At 38.2% G+C, this 26,276-nt stretch overlaps 1 protein-coding gene across 1 annotated transcript in view; it reads left to right on the top strand.

Annotated features, from left to right (window-relative positions):
• Rnf17 (ring finger protein 17) overlaps nucleotides 1-26,276 on the top strand; it is a 121,284-nt gene that overhangs the window by 19,977 nt on the left and 75,031 nt on the right. Inside the window, exons 6-10 of the mRNA XM_041634216.1 lie at nucleotides 2,590-2,690; nucleotides 7,963-8,134; nucleotides 11,960-12,036; nucleotides 12,266-12,340; nucleotides 17,841-18,145. Of these exons, the coding sequence (XP_041490150.1) occupies nucleotides 2,590-2,690; nucleotides 7,963-8,134; nucleotides 11,960-12,036; nucleotides 12,266-12,340; nucleotides 17,841-18,145 (730 nt within the window). The remainder of the gene's footprint in view (nucleotides 1-2,589; nucleotides 2,691-7,962; nucleotides 8,135-11,959; nucleotides 12,037-12,265; nucleotides 12,341-17,840; nucleotides 18,146-26,276) is intronic.

The following is a 26,276-nucleotide window of genomic DNA, read 5'->3' as shown; positions in this document are numbered from 1 at the left end:
TGGGATTAAAGGCGTGCGCCACCACCGCCCGGCTCATATACATATTTTTAAGAAGCTTCTGCAGTAGTAGGCTTCCATATAGTTTTACAAATAGCCTTTCTTGTTAGTTGTCCTTCCCCATATTCCCTCCTTTACCCTTCTCTTCCATCCCAATCCCTTTTTAGTCCTCCTATTCTAGTTTTCCCATTTTCTTTCCATAACTCTGTCCTATTTCCCTTTCCTTGTGAGATGCTCTCTTTCCCACTAATACCTTACAGGTACCTAACATCTGTTGCTACTTGAATTGGCATACATTTTGAAAAACTTAAAAGCTAAAGCATTCACATATAAGAGAAAACATTAAAATATTTCTTTTGGGGTCTGAGTTACCTCACTAAGGATGTTTTTTTCTTCTATTTCCATCCATTTACCTACAAATTTCATAATTTAATTTTTTGCTTAATAGCTGAATAATCTATTGTGTAAATATGCCACCATTGCATTATCCATTTATCCACTGAGAGACCTGTAAGCTATTTCCAATTTCTGGCTGTTGTGAATAGAGTAGCAGTGAAAATGGTAAGTAATTATCTCTGTAATAGAATGCAGAGTCCTTTGGGTGTGTGCCCAAGAACAGTAGAGTTCAGTCTTGAGGCAGATTCATTCCCAGCTTCTTGAGGAAACACTGATTTCCATAGTGACTGTACTGGTTTGCATTCCCACCAGAATGAAGTGCTCTTGCTAGATTGAGCTGTCATTTGTTTTATTGATCTTGGCCATTGTGACTAGAGTAAAATGAAATCTAAAAGTAGTTTTTATTTACATTTCCCTGATGACCTGATGTTGAACATCTCTTTGTTTCTTGGTAATTTGTGTTTCATCTTTTGAGGACTCTGTTTAGTCTTGTACCCCGTTTTTAATTGGGTTGCTTTCTTGATGTTATATTTTAGATCTTTACATATTTAGAAACTAATTATGTGTAATTGTTAAAGATCTTTTCCCATTCTGTAGGCTGCCCTTTGCCTAAATGATGTGTTATTTGCCGTACACCTTTTCAGCTGTCAAGCTGACCAGCCAGTACAAAGTCTTTAGTTAAGTTTTGTGCAAAGTAATAGAACAGGAATCTATTTTCATTCTAATACATGAAGTCATCTAGTTTGACCAGCAACAATTGTTGCTGTCTTTTCTCCTGTGTGTATTTTTGACTTTGTCAAAAATGGTGTGTTCATATATGTGTGGATTTGTATCTGGTTCTTCAGTTCCATTAATCAATGTGTATGTCTGGTTTTGTTTGTTTTGCCAATACCATGTATTTTCATTTCAGTAGCTCTGTAATACAACTTGAAATCAAGGGTGGTGATACCTCCAACAATTCTTCAGAATTGTTTTAGCTATCCAGTTTTTGTGTGTATGTGTTTTCATATGAAGTTAAATTTATTTAAGAGTTGTGCTGAAATTGTTTTATTCTTTCATTCAATTGTCTATTTTCTTTTACTTTATTTACTTACTTTGTTTTTTGAGACAGGGTTTTTCTGTGTAGCTTTGGTGCATGCCCTGGAACTAGCTGTTGTAGACCAGGTTGGCTTCAAACTCATAGAGATCCACCTGCCTTTGCCTCCCAAGGGCTAGGATTAAAGGCATGTGCCACCACCACCCAGCTAATTGTCTATGTTTTCATTAAAGCATTTATTTCTATCCTCTTTAAGGTTCTTGAGCATATTTATAATTGCTGTTTTGAAGTCTTTGTTTTATGTTTAAATTGCATTTCTCAGGGCCTAGTACAATGGGTTAATGGTATCTGAAGGAGGCGTATTCTCTTGACTGTTCATGATTGTGTTTTTGTGCTGGTATCTAGGACTCTGCAGTTTGAGGTGTTTCTTCATGTCAATATCAGCAATTGTCTTTGCAGGATACATATTCATTCTTTGGTTGCTGTTGCCCATTCTGAATCCCAGGCCAGTGTGGTAGCTGTGAGGTCCCTGGTAAAGAGTTGGTCAAAGGAATAGAGCTGCAGTAGGAAGAAAGGCTGAGAAGAGGCAACAGGAAAAACTAGGGAAACCTGGTTCCACACCAAGAAGCAGAATCCCTGGGGAATGAAGGTGGGGTGGAAGGAGGACCTTCTGCCTGCAATAAGACTTAAGTTTGGAGATAGGAGTGAAAGAACTGGGGGACCCTAGGTCTGCACCAAGAGCTGAAGTGTGTTTTCTAACTTTGGTTTAGGGATTTTTGTTTTTGTTTGTTTGTGTGTTTCAGTAATTTAAGAAATACTGCTGTAGAGAAATTCTGTTGTCCAAAATGACTTTTGTTCTGTAATGACAAAAAGGAATAAGAAAAAGGTTTTATAAAATCTATCAGCAGATTTTTAGGTATTTTTAGTTTTTTCTTTGTTTTATCAAATTATTGGTACAAAAATGCTTAGAAGTTGTGATCTTGCTGACAAGCACCAGAAGATAAAGTTGAATTTAATGGTTTGCTCTGTTTATTATCTTATCACCTCCATGGCTATTTTTGAAAAGTCTGAAAAGTATCTTTTACATTCAGCAATATATTGATGATACAACTACTCCAAAGTAAAAATACCAGGTGAGTTTATTGAATTATTTTTTTCAGATGCTTGATGGCACACAAAATCAAACAAGAGAGGAAACACACAGTCTAACAGAGGTTGTGGAGAAAGAATTTGATAAACTTCTTGCTTCTCTTAACTCTAGGTAATAACTTAAAAATATAAACTTGATGAAACCAGTGTTCTTAATATTAACTTGTCATTCTGCTCATTTGTTCAGATAGATGGAAGCAGTAACATGTAACTTTAAAATAAGCTTAGAAGGTCGTATGTGAGCCTTTTTTTTTTCTTTGACAGTATTTCTCTGTGTAGCTTTGGAGCCTGACCTGGAACTTGGTCTGTAAACCAGGCTGACCTCGAACTCACCAAGAGATTTGCCTGCCTCAGCCTCCCAAGTACTGGGATTAAAGGTGTGAGCCACCACTGCCCAGCAGTAGGTGAGTCTTAAAGGCTGATTTCTAGCTGGGGGTGGTGACTCGTGCCTCTCATCACAGCATTCATTCAGGAGGCTGAGGGAGGTAGGTTTCTGTGCATTTGAAAACAGGCTGGGCAACAGTGTGAGATTCTGCCTCAAAGAAACAAAAAGACTGACTTTCAGAAGTTCAAGTGAAAATTTTTCTATACTTCCAAAATTCTGTCTGTTTTGTAATTCTAAAGCTAACTTTAGAGTTAACAAGCTTCTTTCATTATGCCTCTGTACCCCTCATTTGCACACATATGTGTGTGTGCATGTGTGTTTAAAGCTAGGGTACCGCTCTGTAGCTTAGGCTGAGCTCAAGTACATGATTCTCTTCCCCCAGTCTCCCAAGTACTATTACAGGTCTGAGCTACCACATTTCTTTCTTAAAGCAATTAACAAAGAAAAATATTTTCTAACTCATATTACAGAATTCACATATTCGGGGAGCTACAAACAACTTTTCTTCTACATGACCATGTCATTTTCTCATGTCATGTCAATTTCTCATTATTTGCATCAGAAAAGAAGGCTTTCTGATAGGCAATTACTAAAAAGCAATTTAATATTACTTTTTTCAAAGCTATTTGACATGTTATGTTTAATCACATACATTTCAAGAAATGCTCATAAAATTTTTGATAGGACTAAAGCAGTGTGCTTAGTAATGCTATTTGTCCATTTGTCTCTACACCAGCCCTTAATCTCCTTAAATTTTTATGGCATTTTATGCCCAGCGCATAAAATGGTTGTTTTATCCCCTTTGGTGCTAGAGATTAGACCAAGGCTTTGTGCGTGCTAGGCAAGTGTTCTGCCATTGAAGAATGTACCTAGATGCAAATATTTTTATGAAGTCGACTGATTTGTTATTTCTTTTGTTACAGTTTATGCTTTTGGTTTTCTCTCCCTGTGCTTTCTTTTGTGGTTGTCATTCTTAGACCTCTGACTTTGATTTTGCCCTACTTTGCTTTCTACACTGGCTTGTTCTCTGGATCATGCTCAGCTAGCTTTCTTATACAGCCCAGGCCCACCTGCCCAGGGATGATGGTGCTCACAGTCAGTTAGGTCCTTCTACATCAATCATTAGTCAAGATAATCTCTCATAGATGTGGCCACAAGCCAGTCAAGGCAGTTCTTCATCTGAGATTCCCTCTTTCCTCGTGACTCTAGTTTGTGTCAAATTTACAAAAACAAAAGAAAAAAAAACTAGCAAGCACACTTAAGTTACTTTAGGTCTTGTCTTAGTCACTTTTCTATTGCTGTGAAGAGATACCATGCCCAAAGCAACTTCTAAGAGAGAGCATTTAGTTGGGCACTTGCTTACAGTTTCAGAGGGTGAGTCCATTATTATGGTGTGAAGCTTGGCAGCAGGCAGGCAGACAGACATGGTGCTAGAGAAATAGCTGAGAACTCTTTCTTTGATTTGTAGACAGAGAGCCAGGATCTAACCTGGGCTTTTGAAATCTCAAAGCCGGTCCCCAGTGACACACCTTCTCCAGCAAGGTCATGCCTAAATTTTTCCAACAACCCACCAGTTGGGAACCAAATATTCAAATATATTAGCCTGTGGGGATCATTCTCATTCAAACTACCACAAACAAATACCCAAGACTGTTGTATCTGGATTGTACAGTGGTTTTATTTTTGTTTTGCTGAGAAACTTCCAAACTCATTTCTGTAATAGGCTGGACTCATTACACTCTCATCAGCAGTGTGCAAAAGTTCATGTTCCCTCTACATCCTGAACAGTGTTTGTTGTTTTCTTATTGATAACCATGTTTTTTTCTTGTGTTTTTGTTTTGTGGTTTTCCTATTTCCTTCTGTCTTTCTCCTCTCCTGTTTGTCTCTCATTTCTTTCCCCCTTTTTTTAACTGATTTTTTTTCTTTATTTTATTTTTTATGTGTCTGGATGTTTAGACTGCAAGTATGTCTGGGCACTGTGTATCTGCAATGCCCATAGAGGCCAGAAGAGGGCATCATATTCCCTGGCACTGGAGTTCTAGATGGTTGTGAACTTCGATGTGAGTGCTGGGAATCAAAACAAATCTGGTTCTCCTGGAAGAACAGCCAATGCTCTTAACCTCTGAGCCATCCCTCTCCAGTTCTTCTCTGCCTCTTTTCTAAGACAGCTTTGCTAAATATGAAATTCTGTTCACAGATTTTTTTTTCCTTTCCACACTTTATGTATATTCCTTCATTGCCTCTGGCTTTGACAGTTTCTCCTGAGAGTTTGACCAGTTATCTTAGAGGAATCTGTTGTGTATGACAGGTTACATTTTTCTTCCTGGTCTCATGATTGTTTCTCTGCTTTTCAAAAGTTTGACTGTGTGTGTTTATTTTACGTGGAGTTGGTTCATAGATCTTTGTCCCATTAAATTTTGGAAGTTGTTTTTTCTTGTTTTGTTTTTTGTTTTCTTTTTGTTTTGTTTTCTGGGTTTACTATTTCCTTCTATCTTTCTCCTTCTCCTGTTTGTTGCCTGTTGATATTTAACAGGTTCTGAAGGCTCTTTTTTTTAATTTTTTCGTTCTTTTTGCTGTTGTTGTTATTGTTTCTGGAAACAATTTTAATTGTCCTTTCTTCTAACCTTGCTTTTTCTTGATTCTGCTTCCACCATTGCCTTCTACTTTTATTGTTGTTGTTTGTTTAACAAGGCCTTATTGTATAATCCAAACTGGCCTCAAACCCACCATGTAGCCTATGCTGACCTCAAACTCAGAATTTTCTTGCCTCAGCCTTCAGATGCTGAGATTACAGGTGTGTTCCACCATGCCCAGATCTCCAGCCCAGGGTCTAATGCTGTGCAGTCATGCTATCAGTGAGCTGCACCTGCAGCCTTGATTCCTTTTCATGTTCTTTTTGTCTTGATATGATAATTATTATTCTTAGGCCACTCTTCTAACTTCTTCTACTTCTTTTTGGGGTTTTCCTTTGTTTCTTTGAACATATTTAAGACAGTTATTTCAAATCAGTCTACAAAGTCCATTTGCCTATGCTTCTTCAGAAAGTCTACCTTTCTGTTCTCTTCCTTTGAGTGAGCCATATTATGTTGTAGTTGTTATACATCCATATTCCTTGTAGTGTTTGTGTTTAAACTTGGGCGTGAAAACTAACAACTTTTTTCAGTCTTTATAGCTTGATTATATAGCTGGAACATTCTAAACTTTAGGATCAGTGTAAGATAAAGGTTTTAGATCTACTCTTGAGTGGCCCAAGTGTGACTTTGGCAGTTCCTCAGTGTACACAACTACTCTTATATCTTAATTTTTAAAAGAATCTCAGCTTCTCCTAGGTCTCAAGTTATCAATTGTATATCTGCCTATAATCTCTTACCCCTGTATATGTGTCTTGCTGCAGTGCCCCTGAGCATCTCCCATGCTTTTCCACTGCCTTAGATCTAAGACAAGAGATCAGTCCTTCAGACAGCACAAAACAAATTTAGCTAATGTCATCAATCAGTTCTGTTGTTCTCCTTCTGGTTGGAGTTGAAGAATTGGGAACTGTGTTCCTGCTTCCAGAAAAAGCCATAAAATGTCTTTTTTAAAAAATGCTATTTTCCAAAGTTCTCATGAAATGATAGTAGCCAGTTTGGTTTTTTTTTTTTTCCTATGTCCCATGGTGGAATGAGGCTTTCTTACTCCTTTTGAATGTCATTCTGTGTATGTAAGCTTTTAGGAACTTACTATAATTTAACAAAATAAACATGTTTCCTTTAAAGAAACCACTTTCAAAAATTATATGTTACCAAATGGTTTGGAGATATCTGTTTACTTTTGAAACCTAGCCCATTTTCTGTAGTATTAGCAAACTTCCTTTGCTAGAGGCTAGATTTGATTTGCAAGAAATAATGAGAGATTGTTTTGTTTAATGACAAAAATACTTGACTTTTTCAGTTCAAACCTTTTAAGTTGCTATAATAAAGCAATTTCTAGAGAAGAGAAAAAGATTTGTGTATTGGTATCTAACATCTGGTTTGGTACTGTTTATAAGTCTTATTGTGACATGGACTGTGTACCTATGGTAATACTTAAATATGCAATAAACCTTTCAAAAAGTGAGTACATATGTCTTTGTAAGGGCACAAAAGACTACAGGATAGATACAGGCAGAATTTCTCCTGGTTAGGCAGAATGCTCTAAAGTCTTCATGTCTATGACATAACTGTCTTTTAAAATATTTTTTCTTTTTAAGATTAATTTTTTATTTTCAATTTCTTTATACCTGTTTATTTATTGTTAAGTATGAGTGTCTTGCCTGCATGTATGTATGTGTACCACGTGTGTACCTAGTGCCCCATGGGAGGTGAGGAGAGGGCATCAGATTCCTTGGTACTGGAGTTAAGAGTCAGTTTTAAGCCACCATGTAGGTGTTGGGAACTGAACCCAGGTCTTCATAAGAGTAGCACTAATTATCTAAACCATTAACTCATCACTCCAGCCTCAATTATTTTATTTTTTAATTTTATATTTTAATTAATTTTTTTACTGTGTGGGGACATGTGCATGTGAATGATGGTGATCGCAGAGGCTAGAATGGGGCATCACATTCCCTGGAGCTGGAGTGATAGGTGGTTGTGAACTGCCTGACTTGGGTACCAGGAACGAAACACAGGTCCCCTGTAAGAAGAGCAGTAGGTTCCCTTAACTGCTGAACCATCTCTTCAGCCCCTTTGTTCTTTATTTACACATGAATTTCAATTGTAATTTATTTCAATTTAGTTGAATGACTTATTTAGCCACATTGTATGTCAAGTTTATCAACTCATAAAATTATCTTTTCAGGTGCTATTTGGTTAGAACATGCTTCTTTTACCCATATTATTTAAATTCATCATCAGTGAAATCATTCTGTTATTTTAGTTAAATTTATCACTTGGTAAAATTAGAGCTACTACTCAGTCATAAATTTACATTTACATAAATGTTAGTAAATTATCACAAAATAACTTTCTTTTAAATGAAGGAAAAAGAGCTTGTGTCAAGAACTTGAAAGGCGTACAGATGATTATTTATCAAAATTAGCAACAGTTAAAAGCTACATTGAAGAGAAAAAAAATGATTTGGATGCAGCTATGAAGATAGCAAAAGAACTCAAATCAGCACCTTCACTGAGGACCTACTGTGACCTGACTCAGGTAATTTTAATGTTCAGTGTAAATTAGTTTTGTCGTGGCTGACTTTATGTACTTTAGAACATAGACTTGGTATATCAACTCAAGAAGAGTTTTTTTTTTAATTACACTAAACTCCACAGGTACTCCTTGACTTGTGATGGGATTACAGTTTGATAAACTTATTACAAGTTGAAAATATTGTAAACCAAAAATGTTTTTAATACAGATAACCTACCAGGCAACATGACTTAGCAGCAGTGTACTGTAGAAGGTCCATTGCCTACTCTTTGGACCCTGTGATTCTCTCTCTGACACTGTTCAGCATTTAAGAAAGGATCAGACTACAGAGGCAAAAGATCAAAAATCAGATTATGCTTTCAACTTAGTGCATGCTGCTTTTGGAATGTTGTAATACATATATACATATATTTCAAACTAAGGACTGTCTTTTTTGGTAATTGATGCTTCTTAGGTGTTTGAGTTCTTTCTTCTTTTTTGTTCTGTTTGACTCATGCTCTCCTATGTAATCCTGGAACTTGCTGTATAAACCAGAGTGTCCTCAAACTCAGAGGGATCTCTCTGCCACCTTAGTGCTGGAATTAAAGGCAAACACCATCACACCTGGCAGCATTAGAATTCTAAGATATACACTATTCCATTCATTTAACCTTTTATTATTTTTAATGTCTAAAACACATAATCTGATAGTATGTCAGTGAGGTAAAAACTGATGTTTGTGTTACTTAGATTTTTCACCACTATGATAAATATCTGAGATAATCAGCTTGTAAAAGGAAAGGTTTGTTTTTGCTCGCGGTTTGAGAATTATCACCCATGATTGATTGACTCCTTTGTTTTATGTCTCTAGTGCACATCATGTAGGAGAATATAGCAAAACAAAACCGTATTTCTCTGGCCAGGAAGGAAAAGAGAGCAGAGGTTGAGATACAGCTGTCCCTTTTCAGTGACCTAAAACCTCATATTAGTCCTTATCTCTTAAAGGTCCTCACACTTTTGGTAGCACCACTCTAGGGTTCTGTAGAGGACACTTAGGATGCAGGCTATACAAGACACTTTCTAAGACACTTTAATTAAAGGTGAGTACAAATAAGAGCAATAAGCAAAATGAAACTGTTCTCATGAATTTATAGTTGAACTTATGGCTTAATTTTTTTAATATCTATTTAAATTATTTATTAATCCCTATAAGGATAGATGTAGTAACTCCTTGATAACTGATTTGATCACACTAATGGGCATTATAGCTTCTATGATTAGATCCAAGGATAGGCTATGTGATCGAGCTCAGGTCCACCCTTCAGACAAGGAGGGCTTAAATGCTTGCTTTCATTACAATGATCTTTAATTCTTGAAAGTATTTACTTTCTATCAATACTGTGTGCACAAGACTTATATTAATTTATCCATCAGTTAGCTTTTTTTCTTTTTACTTTCTTTTTATTGAAAGAAAAAAAAAATTCCCGCCTCCTCCCAGCCTCCCATTTCCCTCCCCCTCCTCCTCCCACTCCCCCTCCCTCTCCAGTCCGAAGAGCAGTCAGGGTTCCCTGCCCTGTGGAAAGTCCAAGGTCTTCCCCCCTCCATCCAGGTCTAGGAAGGTGAACATCCATACTGGCTAGGCTCCCACAAAGCCAGAACATGAAGTAGGATCAAAACCCAGTGCCATTGTCTTTGGCTTCTCATCAGCCCTCATTGTCCGCCATGTTCAAAGAGTCCAGTTTTATCCCATGCTTTTTCAGTCACAGTCTAGCTGGCCTTGGTGAGCTCCCAATAGATCAGCCCCACTGTCTCCGTGGGTGGGTGCACCCCTCGTGGTCCTGACTTCCTTGCTCATGTTCTCCCTCCTTCGGCTCCTCATTGGGACCTTGGGAGCTCAGTCTGATGCTCCAGTGTGGGTCTCTGTCCCTATCTCCATCCATCGCCAGATGAAGGTTCTATGGTGATATGCATCAGTTAGCTTTAAGTAGCATACAAAACATCAGGTTTGAATACAGTATTTTCAAACATTTGTTTTCATTGAGTCTTGTCCCCCCCCCATTCCACTGACCTTTTTTGACCCTCTCTTTCTAGCAACCTCCTTCTCGCTTCCATGGCTCATGTTTTTTGTTGCCCCTCCACAAGTCCTCTAAGCTTCTTTCTGTCCTATAAAGGTCCATAGCTTACAGTCCCACCAGCATCCACATAGCATTTTTTTATTCTTTTAACATTTACTGATTCTTTGTGGATTTCACATCATGCATCCCTATTCCACTTATCTTCCTATTCCCTCATATCTATCCTCTGCCCTTGTAACCTCCCCTTCAAAACAGAACAATTTTTAAAAGAAAAATAAAAAGACCAAACAAATCAAATAGACCAAAAAGAAAAAAAGAAAAATCACATCATGGAAGCTGTAGTGTGGCCCATTGATTGAGTCATACAGTTTACTCTTTGGTTCATTCATCTTAACTTGTATTTATTGCTGTGAGTCATTGATCAGGTTCAAGGTATCTGACTTCTGATACTATCAATAGTAGGTTCTCATTGGGGCTACTCTTGGGCATCCTGTTGTCCTGTGTCATGGAGATCTTGCTGTTTTGGATGTGTAGGTTCTACCCCTTAACATGTGCCAAGAGTTCACAGATGAGGTGGATGTTGGGGTGGGCCAACTCATAGCCCTGGTTCTGGGCCTGGGTGGTATCAGGGTTTGTCAGCCTACTAGCTTTTCCTCATCATCACTTCCCTGGGTGAGCTCTCCAACACTGCCTTGGCTAGCTCAAGCTATGCAGCCTGCAGCAAGGAGCAGGGCCACTTCTAACTCAAGATCCCATTCTTCTTGTCTTCTTATACCTTCAGAATGTACAAATCAGGAAACAGTTACTTCATTCATCTCTTGTCTTATAATCTTGTGCATAGAGAGAAAAGTTGTGCAAAATAGAAATGTCTTTCTTATAGCACAAATTGACAGGACAAGATTAACAATATCCTCTTTGCTAACTCGACTTCACTTTCTAAGGGAGGGAATCTTCTCTAGTAATCTTTGTGTCCTCAGAGTCTTATTTCCCATAAACAACCAGATGCAAATGATATACTAAAGTACAGAATTGGAATCTATTGATTTATTGTCTCCATAATCTCTAACTTCAAATGAACAGTGGAGAATTTGCCAGTATCTTGTTACTGATTCTCCCCTAATGTAATTCTAAAAGCAGTATGTTTACATGCAAGATTTTGGGGAAAAACGATAATAAAACATGGTCTTTACTCTGGCAAATTTAGTTAGGAAGATGAGGCAAGAAGAGGAAGCATTTAGGGGCTGGAGAGATGGCTCAGTGGTTAAGAGCCCTGGCTGCTCTTCCAGAGGTCCTGAGGTCCTGAGTTCGATTCCCAGAAACCACATGGTGGCTCACAGCCATCTATAATGAGATCTGGTGCCCTCTTCTGGAATAAAGGCATACATTTAGATAGAGCACTCGTATACATAAAATAAATAAATAAAATCTTAAAAAGAAGAAGAGGAGGAGGAGGAGGAGGAGGAGGAGGAGGAGGAGGAGGAGGAAGCATTTGACAATACCACTGGTGCTTAATGAATCTGACTGGAGCTTTCTGTGTCTGTATGGTTCTAATTACTTGTTGGGGTGTCTGTTAATGTAGGTCTCTAAACAACTTTCAACTCCATTAGAGACTGTTGTAAAGATTGATTTCTACCCTTTACTTTGAGAGCTCAAAAAATAGCCTTGAATTTATCAATTGAATACCTAAAAGGCCTTTTCCCTCTAAAATCCTCTTTTAGCAATATTTTAATAAAAGAAAATTTACACATGAAGTATACATCTCTCTTGATTCCAGATTATCCGGACCTTGAAGTTAACATTTGAAAGTGAATTGTCACAAGTTAATTCTATAATTCCAAGGAATCCCCCGAGGTGAGTAAGTCTTGATTTAGGAGCCCATACCAAGAGTTATTAAATAGCAAGTGATTATAATTTGAAGTTTTGGATCATGCATCTTTCTTAAAGTAAAACCAAATTAAAATAATTGTAATTTGTGAAAAATTACTTAAATGCTTTCTTTTAAGTTAGCTAATGTTGGCTACTGTTGTGTAGAGGAGTAGTAAATTTCTAAGAACATTAATTTATATACTACATTTTTTAGGTTGAATATAAATTGCAGCGAGATTATCTGTATGTTCAACAGTATGGGAAAGATTGAATTTGAGGACTCAACAGAGTAAGTGTTTTTAAGAATACAAAATGTTCGTATCTGATAGTGCCTAAGACCAAGAGACAAATGAATGGTTAATTTAATTCAGAAACTAAAATTTATCTAAAAAGCTGCATTTCTATAGTTATGTTTGTAGTGCTTTTTAAAAAACCTGGAAGAGATTATTATTAGTGGTTTACACACTGGAGCTCTTTGAATTCATTCTGTTAACAAGCATGAACACTGCTTTTTTGTGCTAGACCCCAACGTTCTAGAAGGTAGTGAGATAAACAGAGAAATTACAATGCATAAAATAGAAATGAAAAACAAATAAAATGCATTATAGATGTGATAGTAGATGTAAATAGAGCTGTTGCAGAAAATGGAAGGATCATTTCTTCTTGGGACAATCGAGAATTTGGAAAGGGATTTTATTTTCACTTAACTGTGAAAAATGAGTGTCAAGTAGAAAAGAACAAGTGGAAGGCAGGTGTCTGAGCAGCATATCGGCAGTAAACTAGCATGCCACACTAGAAAGCCTGCTGCAGTTCCATTCTGTATATCCCTGTGTGCATATAGAAGCTAAACCTAAAGACTGTGCTGCTGTCTGACAGCATTTAAAGTTTATTTTCTATTTATTCACTGTTCAGTAGGATAGCTACCAACTAGGTGTTGCTTAAATTAAGCACAAGTTAATTGAGACTAAATAAAATGACAGATTAATTTCTTTGGTTTTATAAGCCAGATCACAAATGCTTAGTTGTCACATGTCTTAGTATAATCTTGCTGTTGTAATGAAATGCCCAAATAGAAATTTGTTTCCTCAGTCTAGAGACTGGAAAATTCAGTCAGGGCACTGACAAGTTCACTGTCTGGTGAGAATTCTGGTCTCTGCTTCCGAGATGGCAACTTACTAGCATGCATAAGGCCCTATATTCAAACCTTAGTCCAAGGATGGGTGGATAGAGTTGACACCTTCAGTATTGTTGACCTCACAGGATGGAAAAAATGGAGTGCACAGAGGAGAAACAAATGTAGCATCATTTGACAGAACAACCAGGGGTTCAGGACAGTTCTTTTCATTTCATTATTTTGTTGTTGTTGTTTTTTTAAAGACAGATTTCTGTATGTATCTTAAACTGACCTTGAACTTGTTGTGTAGGCCAGGCTGGCTTTGAGCTTGCAGTGATCCCTCTGCCTCAGCTTTCCTCACTATCTGTCTCTACACTGGTGTCTCCATCCATTTTAAAAGGCACAACTCACAGTCTAGCAAGATGACTTAACAGGTAAAGGTGCTTCCACCAAGTCTTTGATGACTTGAGTTCAGTTCCCCAGAATGTACACGGTAGGAGATAACTGGTTCCCACAGGTTTTCTCTAACCTCCACACATACTATGGCACATACACACCTACACACACATGTACACATGCCATGGTGCATGCACAAATATATACTTAATAAATAAGCAAATGTGAAAAATATTCTAACATACAATGCCATTCAAGGGAGTGGGGTCTTGGTATTACCAGCATGAAATTGTTTTGAGCAGCATCTCAGTACCACCAGCATGAAGACTGTTTTAACATGAGTGTTAAAGCCTTGTTAGTTCATCACATTACTATCACTAGCAGTTCTGTTGGGTGATAACCACTTAGAAGATTTTTAAACTTGAAAACAATAGTTAGATTGCTTTTTTTATTTTCTTATGATTTTCTTTTATATGTGCTTCTTTGTGTGTGCATATGAGTGCAGGTACCTGTAGAGGCCAGAAGAGGGCATCTGATCTTCTGGAACTGGAGTGCAGATGACCGTGAGCTATCTGATGTGGGTGCTGGGAGCTGAACTCAGATCCTTTGGAAGAGTAGCAGGTGCTCTTAACTGCAGAACCACCTCTCCAGCCCCTCTAGAGATTACATTTTTACATGTTAACTCTGGCTAGGTGTGGACACCTTTAATCACAGAGGCAAGCAAAACTTTTGAGTCTAAGGTCAGCTTGATCTACCTAGCAAGTTCCAGGCCAGGCAGAGCTACATAGTGCTATAATCTGTCTCAAAAGAAGGAAATAAAGAAAAGCTGTTTTACACACACACACACACACACACACACACACACACACACACACTTAGGAATATAAGAATAAAAATAAATTGAAAAGGGGGATAGGCATATGTTCCCTGTCTACTGGCCATTTGAGGAGAAAGGTGGAGGGGACACTTGAGTAAATGTGGTAAAGTTTAAGGCAAGATCTAGGACTTGATCCCAGGTTTAGGTTATTTATGTTATTTATTCAAATACCCAGAGTAGGAGGGCGCTTGTTCGTTTCCCGGCTGCCCAGACTCCCGAAATAGCCACACAGAAACTGTATTAATTAAATCACTGTTTGGCTTATTAGCTCTAACTTCTTATTGGCTAGCTTTTACATCTTAATTTAACCCATTTCCATTATTTTATATTTTACCATGAGACTCGTGGCCTACCAGCAAGGTTCCAGAGTATCAGTCTCCAGCGGCAGCTCCATGGCTTCTTCTTGACTCCACCTCCTTAATTCCAGCATTCAGCTTAGTTTTTCCCATCTAGCTCTGCTCTACCCTACCACAGGCCTAAGACAGTTTCTTTATTAACCAATGGTATTCACGCATACAGAGGGGAATCCCATATCAGTGAGGAACCAAATTATCAGGAGTTTGTTTGTTTGTAACTTTGTTTGGAATAATAATCAGTGTCCTGGGTAGTCTTAATTGTGAGGTTGTGGCAATCATCTGATAGGAGACTCTACAGTTACCTACATCAGGCTGGTTTGAGAGCATGTCTATAAGAAATTGCTTTGATTACTAATGGATGTAGAAGGGCCCAGCCCAATAGGTTTCACCATTTCTAGTTCAGTGTCCTTTTGTATGAAAAATACAGTTAAGAATGAGTCTATAAGCAGGACAGCAAGCAGGTTTTTGCTTCAAGCTCTGCTTGGGTTGCCCTGACATCCCTCAGTAACAGACTATGACCTGGAAGTAAAGGCCAAACAAATTCTTTTCTCCTCAAGTTGCTTTTGGTCAGAGTGTTTTATCACAACACGAAGAAAGGAAACTAGCACAGATGGCACCAGACTGAGATAGCCTATTATCCTCTTTGTCATAGAAAGGCCTTGCTAGAGGAACAAGGGCACGCTGGGTACCAGTCTTCCCACAGGCAGTGCCCTGGATTAGCTTTGAGGGCTTCCATGGATAGTCGTAGCAACCTTTTCAGGCAGTGTGTTCTTCTAGATAATTTTAGAACTTGAATATAGTTACTATCATATTTCTAAGGTTAAAACCATTCTGCCTCTTTATAAAAGTCTTTGCTAATCTTGTGTTGATTTTAAATGAATACTCTGAGTTAAATTTAAAACTTTTTTCTAGCCGGGCGGTGGTGGCGCACGCCTTTAATCCCAGCACTCGGGAGGCAGAGGCAGGCGGATCTCTGTGAGTTCGAGACCAGCCTGGTCTACAGAGCTAGTTCCAGGACAGGCTCCAAAACCACAGAGAAACCCTGTCTTGAAAAAAAACCAAAAAAAAACAAAAACAAAAACAAAAAAACTTTTTTTTCTGAAAGCAAATTCTATACGTTGTATGTCGTATTTATTAAATGACAGCTTAGCCTGATGACGCAGGTACAGAAAAGGTCAAGGGTAGTGCTCTGGAAAATATTTAAATCTAAAGCAGTGGAAAAGTGACCTGAAAAATAAATAAGTAAGACTTAGATGGTGCATAGAGAGAGAGGGGATGAGGCAGACAGAAGAATGTGGAGCCTGGAGAGATGGTTCAGCAGGTAAGAACACTTGCTGTTCTTCCAGAGGACTCAGGTTCAATTCCCAGCACCCACATGGCAGCTCACAACTGTCTGTTACTCTACTTCTAAGGGATCTGACACCTTCACACAGATACCGTCAAAACACCAATGCACAGAAAATAAATCTTAAAAAAAGAAAAATGTGGTGTTGTAAAATGAAAGGTTAGTGAGACTAGAGCTAGTTAACTTAAAAGTTGAGTACGGTCTGATGAGAATTACTATGGAAAGGTCTTTATAATACAAGGTTGTTTACACACAGAGCCCTTTCAGAAGAGCCCTTTGTACAACTTAGATTGATTCTCCCTAGTATCAAATGCATACCTTCTGTTGGAAGGGACAGGTAAATGTGTTATTAATTCGGTTGCCTTTCTTTAATTCGTAAGTTGGCACACTAATATTTTGTGAAGAAATAAAATCCATTATGAGCTAACTAAAATGTAACTTTTATGGACTCATTCTCTTGCATTTTAAAATTTCTAATTATAATTTGGTAGCCTGAAATTGTATGGATATGAAGAGAAGGCAGAAAAATAGGAAGTAGGGCTGAGAAGATAACTTAGTCAGTGAAGTGCTGCTGTGTAGCTTACCATGCAAAACCTGAGTTCAGATCTCCACACCCATGTACAAAGCTGGGCACTGCTGAATCCAGGTTCTGTGAAAAATCTTGTCTCAGCAAATAAGTAAGATGGAGAGAGACTGAGGAAGATACCAGACATAAATCTCTAGCTTTCACACGTATCTGTGGTACAAACATGCATGCATTCACACGAGTCAGCACACACACACACACACACACACACACACACACACACACACAGAAAGAGAGACTAAATAAACATGCCATACCCAGAGGATTCAGGAAATATAACTATGAGCCTGGTGGAAGATTCTTAAGATTTATACTCACACTACAATCCCAGAGAACTTAGACAACAATGAAGACACTAAGAGAGACTTACATGGGAAGTAGAAAAAGGCAAGATCTCCTGAGTAAATTGGGAGCTTGCGAACCTTGTAGGAGGGGTGAAGGGGGAAGGGGGGAGGCAGGGAAGGGAGCAGAAAAAAATGTAAAGCTCAATAAAATCAATTAAAAAAAAGAAAAAGATTTATACTCAACATTCTTTTCTATACCTATTTTAAGATGACAAATTAAGAAATAATCTTAATATAATTTAAATGAAACCCTTAAGCCAAGTCAAAATGACTTATTTGGGAAACCTATAATATTTTAGGATCAGATTATTATGATATATCTCAAGTTTTCCTCAATTTTTTATTGATCATACATTCGTTTTCTTGACTTTTTAAAACCCTAAAGCAAGCCAAGTGTGCTGGCACACAGAGTTTACTAGTCTGAGGCAGAAGGATGTGAGTTAGAGACCAGGCAAATCCCAAGCCAACATGTACCACTTAGACCCTGCCTCAAACAAAACAATAAAACAGAACAGCCAGTCCCAAAGGTGGCTTGCGGCTTTGATTAGGCTGTTTCTTTGGGAGTTTGAAATGGGTAAGAGGGTTTCTTTAGGGGTAATGACCATGTTCTAAAATTAGATTGTGGAAAGGTTATGCAGCTCTTTAAGGTTACCTTGAATTGTTTAGTGTATTTCTGCATCAGTGAAGATGTTTACACACTGATTTCTGGTTTGGGAAAGAAATAACTTAAAGGTCAAAATTAAAGTAGTCCTGCTGTGTATTTTTAAACAGATGTTACCCGCAAGAAAATGAAGTTGGACAGAACGTTCCAAAGCAGTCTAATAATAAAGAGGAACTTGGTTGTGCTGCATTCTCATCACTAGAAAAGGAAAGGGCAGGCGCAGCTGTCCTGGCTGGTGAAGCACCTGTACCTCCTTTGCAAGCAGAGACCCCTGACAAGCAGCTAGAAGGAAAAAGCAAGCAGCCACAGAAAGAGGTGGCTGTAGTGATGTCTCCCAAGACTATTGCTGTGCTGCCTCAACTGGGATCTAGTCCTGATGTGATAATTGAAGAAATTATTGAGGAAAACATAGAATGTGAGTAAAAACAGAAATGGGAGGATCTGTTATCTGTAGTTAAAAAGAATTGCTGTCTTTTGTTCATGTGATCGATGGAAGCATACTGCTCTGTGTATCTCATATCCTCATCATGAGTTCGTATCTATTGATCCCATACTCCTTCCTTCGCATATTCCAAAGCTGGAAAATTTTGTTTTTTAGCCTTTTATTTATTTATATTGGGTTTGGGGCTGCTGGAGAGGTCTCACATTGTAATGCAGTCTGGCTTAAAATTCACTAGATAGCCCAGGCTAGCCTTCTTTTTATTTTTTATTACTTTATAAATAATACCAATCAAAATTTCCACTTCCTCCCCTCCTCTCACTTCCCTCCCACCCCCCCCCACACCCTTCCCTCTTACCCCTCCAGTCCTGAGAGAGGGCAAGGTACCCTGCCCTGTGGGAAGTCCAAGGCCCTCCCTCCTCCATCCAGGCTTAGGAAGGTATGCATCCAAATAGAATAGGATCCCCAAAAGCCAGTACATGCAGTAGAGACAAATCCCAGTGCCTTATCATTGGCTTCTCAGTCTGCCCCAACTGTCAGCCACATTCAGAGGGTCCAGTTTGATCCCATGCTCATTCATTCAGTCCCAGTCCAGCTGGATTTGGTGAGCTCCCATTAGCTCAGGTACGCTGTCTCAGTGGATGGACCAACCTCCTCCCGGTCCTGACTTACTTACTCATATTCTCCCTCCTTCTGCTCTTCAACTGGATCTTGGGAGCTCAGTCCAGTGCTCCGCTGTGGGTCTCTGTTTCTATCTCCATCTGTCACCGGAAGAAGGTTCTATGGTGATATTCAAGATAGTTATCAGTAAGCAGTCCTCCCACCTCAGTGACTTGAGTGCTGGGATTACTGACATGAGCCACCATGCCTGGTTTGTTTTTTAAAGGCCTCTGTTGGCAAAATCCTTTAATTCCAGTAATCAGAAAGCAGAAGTAGTCAGATCTCTGTAAATTTTAGGCTATCTTGGTATACATAGTAAGCCCAGGCCAGGCAGAGCTGCACCGTGAGATGCTGTCTCAAACAAAGCAAAAACAGACAAACAGAATTGGGCCTGGAGAGTTGGCTTAACAATTAAAACCTTATTACTCTTGCAGAGGACAAGAAGACCTGGATTTGGTTCCTAGCACACTTGTGGCTTACAAACATTTGTAACTCCAGTTCCAGAGGATCCAGCACCTATCATGTACTGCACATAAATACCTGCAGGCAAAATATCAACACACATAAAGCAAAATTTTTAAATCTGAGAAAAAAAGAAAACTTCTGAGGTGCAACTTTAATATTTGATTTACTTAGGGTATTTGACATTTTTATGTTATATATTTAAGCCTGATACATATAATGCAAATAAATGGAACATGAAATTTGTGGATGCAGTTATATTATCCTGTTCTTAAACTAAGAACACCTTGCTGGGCAGTGGTGGTGCATGCCTTTAATCCCAGCACTCGGGAGGCAGAGGCAAGTGGATCTCTGTGAGTTCAAGGCCAGCCTGGTCTACAAGAGGTGGCTCTGGGACAAGCACCAAAGCTACAGAGAAACCTTGTCTCAAAAAAAAAAAAAAACACCTTTTAAATATTTGTTCTGAAATTCAGTCTGTTTGGAGCTAAACTGTTCTGAATATCATTTTATAACAACTAAATATTAATTAAATATAAAAATATTTTTATATTAAATAAAAATTGTTTGATAGTATTCTGTCCATTTTTATAGTAGTGGAATGCTACAATATGTGATCTTGCATTAACCATCTTCTTTTGACAATTTTTAATATCATTGCCTGTTTTATTGGTTGACTTTGCAGAAGTTTTTTAGTTGAAATTTATTTGAAATATTTTAATAGAATTTTAAAAACAGAGAGAAGAGAAACAGAGATAGAGAGTAAAAGAGACATTTTTAAAGGAAACAGTAGTGCCCACTCAAAGTGTAGGCTTCTCAATAGAGACCCAGAATGAAATTTTAAATACAAAAAAAAGAACATATCTTCCTCTAAATTATTATCATTGATGTTTGAATTACTGTGATTGCCTATCATGACTTATAAGAAATCTTGCCAACCAGGCAGTGGTAACACATGCCTTTAATCCCAGCACTCAGAAGGCAGAGACAGGAATGAGTTTGAGTCCAACCTGGTCTACAGAGTGAATTCCAGGACAGCCAAGGCTACACAGAGAAACCCTGTCTCCAAAAAGAAAAAAGAAAAAGAAATCTTGCCCATTCCAGTATTTTACCAATTTATTCACAGCTTTTTAGAGACTAGTGTCTGATCACTATCAACATTAACAAAACTCCTAAAGTTGTCTTTTTTATTTTGATAAAGCATGCTTCAAAGATGATCCTATGGAGAGTCCTGGATACCAAAAAATGCCTGCTCCGAAAGAGCCATCTGCTCCTGTTGGACCAAAAACAGGTATGCAAAAAACTGTCCACACTTGATGGAGTGGCATTTGCTTGCTGTATGGCAACTCTTTCCTAATATGTAGGGTACACAAAAGCATTTTACTACCTAAATCTATTTTCCTTTTCATGTTAAATGTTTTTACTATCTGAAAAATTAATTTAAAATTGATAATGTTTCTCACAGCTATAACTTCTAGTTACATAGTTACTTTGGTTCTTCAAATTTTTATGTCAGTTTTTAAATTTATGAAGTACAGTAATAGGTTTTCTCATGACATTCTCATACATATGTGTCTCTAAACTTTGTTCTCATTTTTCCCTCCTGCCTCTTGCTTGGCTCCTTCCTCTTCTCAGCTGTTCTTCTTCTGCTTTCATGTCATGAAGATGGAAGTCACAAAATAATCCCACACCAGCTCAGAATTATGAATAATAAAATGGTTATTTATTTAAGGGAAAAACTTATAGATTACTGTCCTAGATAACAGTCCTCTGCACAAACAGGAACAGAGTCTAGCAGCCAGAAGCAGCAGCCGGAAGCAAGAGAGTGGGCGCATGCTTTACAGCTGCTTTTTACAGTATCAGAGAGCGCGCGCGCGCACACACACACACACACACACACACACATACACACGTGGGCTGGTATCTTAAAGGCTGTTGGCTGAAGGGGCAGAATGTGCTCCCACAGCACTTCCCCTTTTGTTTAAATGAGAGAGTTCCAAACCCAATATAAAACTATATACACTAGGAACAGATATCAAGTATAATTAGAATTACAAGGAGCAAAAATAATATTAAGCAAGGAACGTATGCTAAATGTTTTAATAAACATCCTATCCTAAGGAATCTTAAGTCTTGTATTGGAAATGGCTAGATTATAAGAGTACAGTAACTATGACTATCTAATCTTTAACCCCATCGAAGGCCTGAGAAAGGGAGATAATATTGCTTGAGCAGGCAGGAAGCGCAATCAAGCAGCTTCCAAAGTGAGCAATATATGATGGAGACAATTAGCTACCTGAGCAATCACCCAAAATCTCATTTTGCAATGTTGAAGCAACCAACTTTGGCTAAGGCCTAGTGTAACTGACAGACCATTTTCAGAGGCAGAAAAATTTTCATAACTGTCTTACCCTGTCTTGGCAAAATTTGACAGTCTTTTTCTTTTTTGTTCTGCTTATCCATTTCTGGAAACCATGTACTTTGTCAGTGGTTGAGGTATGGGCAGTTCCTTGCCCAAAGGCCAATGATGCCAAGAAGAAAACAAACTCCAAGTGGAGTGTCTTTGGTGCTCAACATTCTCTTGGGAATAGATTGATGCTGTCAGGAGCAATCATGTTTCATGTCAACAGAACCCTAAGTTATTTAAATGCCATGTTCTACAGATCCTTGAAGTGGTTGAAGATTACCTATCTAGACAGAATACAATCTCTATGTATCTAAAGAACCTAATTGATCTGACTGTACAACAAACATGAATAACTATTGATCTATAATATTTTATATCTGTATAAATTAAAGATTAAAACTTCATGTCAGAAAATTAAATAATCTGTAAACAAATGTGCAACTAATGAGGACAATGACCTCAAAATGTAAACAATCTGTAATGTTGGCTATAGATGACCTTTATTATGTTGACATATGTTCCTATTTCTAGCCTTTTCAGGTCGTTTATTGTGATATTGAACTTTCTCAAATGCCTTTTCTTTATTGAGATGATCGTGTGATTTCTACCCTTAAGTCCATTTATGTGTGTTGTATTAAATTTACCAAGATATCTATGTTGATCCAACCTTGAAGCCAACTTGCATATGGTATATGATCTTTATTATTATTATCACTATTTATTTTCATATATATTATATCCCAACCACAGTTTCTCCTCTCTCCCCTCCCCCCAGCCTATTCCCCTTCTCTGTCTCCCCTTAGAAAAGAGCAGGCCTCCCAGGAACATCAACAGACATGGAATAATATGTACAATACTACCAGGCACATATCATCATATCAAGGCTGGATGAGGTGACCCAGTAGGAAGAAAGTGGTTCCACAAACAGGCGAAAGAGTCAGAGACAGCCCCCTACCCACTGTTAGGAGAGCCACAAAACCACTTAAGCTATTCAGTCATAACTCATATATGTAGAGTATCTAGGTTATACCCATACAGGCTTCCTGTTTTCTGTGAGCCCCCATGAGTCCCAGTCAGTTGATTCTATGGACTTTGTTCTTTTTTAAAAAAAAATATTTATGTATTTATTTATACAATATTCTGTCTGTGTGTATGCCTGCAGGCCAGAAGAGGGCACCAGACCTCATTACAGATGGTTGTGAGCCACCATGTGGTTGCTGAGAATTGAACTCAGGACCTTTGAAAGAGCAGGCAGTGCTCTTAACCGCTGAGCCATCTCTCCAGCCCCTGGCCTTTGTTCTTATAGTGTCTCTGACTCCTCTGGTTCCTCCCATCCTCCACAGGATTCTGCATGTGCTCCCATCAGTTGCTGGATGCAGTCTCTCTGAGGACAGTACTGCTAGGCTCCAGTCCCAGAACACGCTGCAGGAAGGGCAAACTGCAGGTCAAAGGTTTTGTAGCTGGATTGGTGTCCCAGTCCCTCCACTCATGACTTTGCCTGGTTATAGAAGATGATTGGTTCAGGCTTTGTGTCCTCTATTACTGGGAGTCTTTGCTATCGTTACTCTTTTAGATTCCATGGAATCTCCATTGCATTATGTTTTCACCTTGCCCCTGATATGCCCCCAATTCCAGTCATTTCTCCTAGTATTTTCTCTTTCCCTCTAGTATATGATCTTTGTAATGTGCTGTTGAATTCACTTTGCAAGAATTTTATTGATAAATTTTACTTTTGTGTTTATCAGGAGAGGTTGGTGTATAGTTTTGTTGCTGCTGTATGCATAAAAAAAGAAAAATAAGCACTCTTGGTCAGAAAATGATTACAGATACGCAATAAGACAGATTCAAACAAACAAAAAAAAAAGAACTGAATGGGTCACGGTACTAGATAAATGTACAGGGCTTATGAGCAAGAGAAAAGAAGACAGAAAGTCATAGATTAAAGGAGTAAAGATAATAAAATATTAGAGGTAAAAGAAACTAAGCCCCGTAAAGATGGAATGTACACAGAGAGTTTGGATTTTCTGGCTGCAGAGAAGCATTTGATTCTGGAGGCTGCCAAACTAAACTAACATAAATTTTAAAGCTATCTTGGCTTCAAATTTTGAGTCTAAGGATATGTTGCTTTGGAAAAGAGGTTTTACTTTTGTTTCCACAGAAGGTGAGAACCTATGGATTCCTTCCAGGCTAATGTGGTTTAATGGAACAAGACCCCAAAAAGGTCTCTGTGAACCCTAAAAATATTTTGCCCAACAAACAGCAGAAAGCAGTTTGGAGAAAACAATGCCCAAATTCCCAAAATGATTTTTTATAAATGTTTGTTTTCATTTTAAAAAGGGTTTGGTTATGGGGGCTGGAGAGATGGCTCAGCGGTTGAGAGCATTGCCTGCTCTTCCAACTTCCAAAGGTCCTGAGTTCAATTCCCGGCAACCACATGGTGGCTCACAACCATCTGTAATGAGGTCTGGTGCCCTCTTTTGGCCTGCAGGCATACATGTAGAAAGAATATTGTATACATAATAAATAAATAAATATTTTTAAAAAAAGGGTTGGTTATAAATGTTTAATGGAAATAAGGAGGATATGCTATAGAGATGAATATTTTGCATTGGTATGGATCTTAGTCTATTGATACAGATTTAAGGTCGATTTTGTTACACTGTGTATATGTATTTCTGCTCTTGTTTAAGATACTGTATACAGTATCTTAAAAATGTAATGTATGATTAAAAATTACAGATTAATAGTCATTTATAATAGTCAAACTTGTAGTCATGTCAGTTAAGTTTTCTAGATATGCAGAGATATATTTCAGTTAGATAATCTTCAACACTTCAAAAACCTACGGAATATGGCATTTAAAATGTTTTAAGAACTTAGACTTTTCTCGACAGTGAGACATGTCTGCTTCTGGCAGCACCAATCTACTTCAAGAGGATGATGGGCTTCAGAGAGGTTCCTTATGGAGTTTGCTAGCCATTTGGGCAAGAAACTACTCTTACCTGGACTGCTTGACAGTATGCTATATAAACTGGACATTCAGGACCCACAGAAAAATGATTGCTGAACTTGTCAAAAGAAGGTGAGACAGTCCTTCAGGGTTCTGTTCCACAGAAGAAACTGCTAGACATTCTACAGGACACAGAAGAAAGTGACTGACAGACTTTGCCATTAGAAAGCAGAACAGATCTTCCAATTTCCTGCTTCACTGAAGTTTTCCAGATACTATTGACCTGTAGGCTATGGATGCCCCAATGTTACAAAAGAACTTCGGGTGACTGTCCAAGCAGCGAGATGTCTCTGTCATTTCTAGAACTTTGGAAGTTGCTTACAATGCACTTCCTGTTTACTTTAGTAATATTACAACCTTCTGGGGTCTTTGAAGACAGTTAGCTATAATAAAGATAAATTAGATATGAAACTTTAGACTCACAAAGACAAGATAGATGATAGAATATTTTCCTTAATTTTTGCCTTATATAAATAGACTATTGTAACTAATTCTTGCTTGATAATTGTTATATGTAATTTTACTATGTTAAAGTAAAATTTTTCCTCTTTATTTAGACAGAAAAAGGGAGAGATGATGTGGGAATCCTGTCTGTATGCTATGAATATGCTTTATTAACATTGGTTAATAAAGAAGCTGCTTTGGCCTATGTCAGAGCAGAATACTAAACTGAAAGTAGGGAGAAAGAAGGCAGAGTCAGGGAGATGCCATGTAGCTGCTGAAGGAGAAAGATACCAGAACCTTACCAGTAGGCCACAGCCTCATGGTGATACACAGATTAATAGAAATGGGTTAGTTTAAGATGTTATAAACTAGCTAGGAATATGCCTAAACCATTAGCCAAGCAGTATTGTAGTTAATATAGTTTCTGTGTGATTATTTAGGTCTGCACAAACAGGAAACTAAATTACAGCCTCCATTTACATGAGGTCTTTCTGAAGGTGTGGTATGTTGTCTGAAGTTTTTGTCCCGCCCAATCCCACACAGCTGTTTAGTCCCAAATAAACACAGAGAGGTCTACATTAATTATAAACTGATTGGCCTATTAGCTCAGGCTTCTTATTGACTCTTATAGCTTATATTAGCCCATAATTCTTGTCTGTATTAGCCACATGGCTTGGTACCTTTTTCGGCAAAATAGTCACATCTTGTTTGCTCTGTGGCTGACTTCCTCTGTGTCTGGGTGACAACTATAGACTGAAACTTTTCTCTTTCCAGAATTCTTGTTGCCCCGCCTCTCCTTCCTGCCTGGCTACTGGCCAATCAGAATTTTATTAAAATACAATTGACAAGGTACTGACCATTTTCCCATAGCAGTGATAGAATCTAGCAGTAAATACATCAGATTCTCAACTTTTCTAAGGATACTGCTTATTACTGCTTCAGTCTAAATGCTTCTTTTAATTAAGATTTTATTTAATTATTATGTATCCAGTGTTCTACCTGCATGTATGCCTGCAGGCCAGAAGAGGGCACCGCACCAGATCTCATCATAGATGTTTGTGAGCTACCGTGTGGTTGCTGAGAATTGAACTCAGGTCCTCTGGAAGTGCAATCAGTGCTTTTCACAT

Source organism: Microtus oregoni, unplaced genomic scaffold (genome assembly GCF_018167655.1).
Source record: "Microtus oregoni isolate MIOR12 unplaced genomic scaffold, Mior012 000045F_ref0000178, whole genome shotgun sequence".
Taxonomy (NCBI): domain Eukaryota; kingdom Metazoa; phylum Chordata; class Mammalia; order Rodentia; family Cricetidae; genus Microtus; species Microtus oregoni.
Note: the sequence above shows the minus strand (reverse complement) of the source record. Positions and strands in the feature narration are given on the sequence as shown.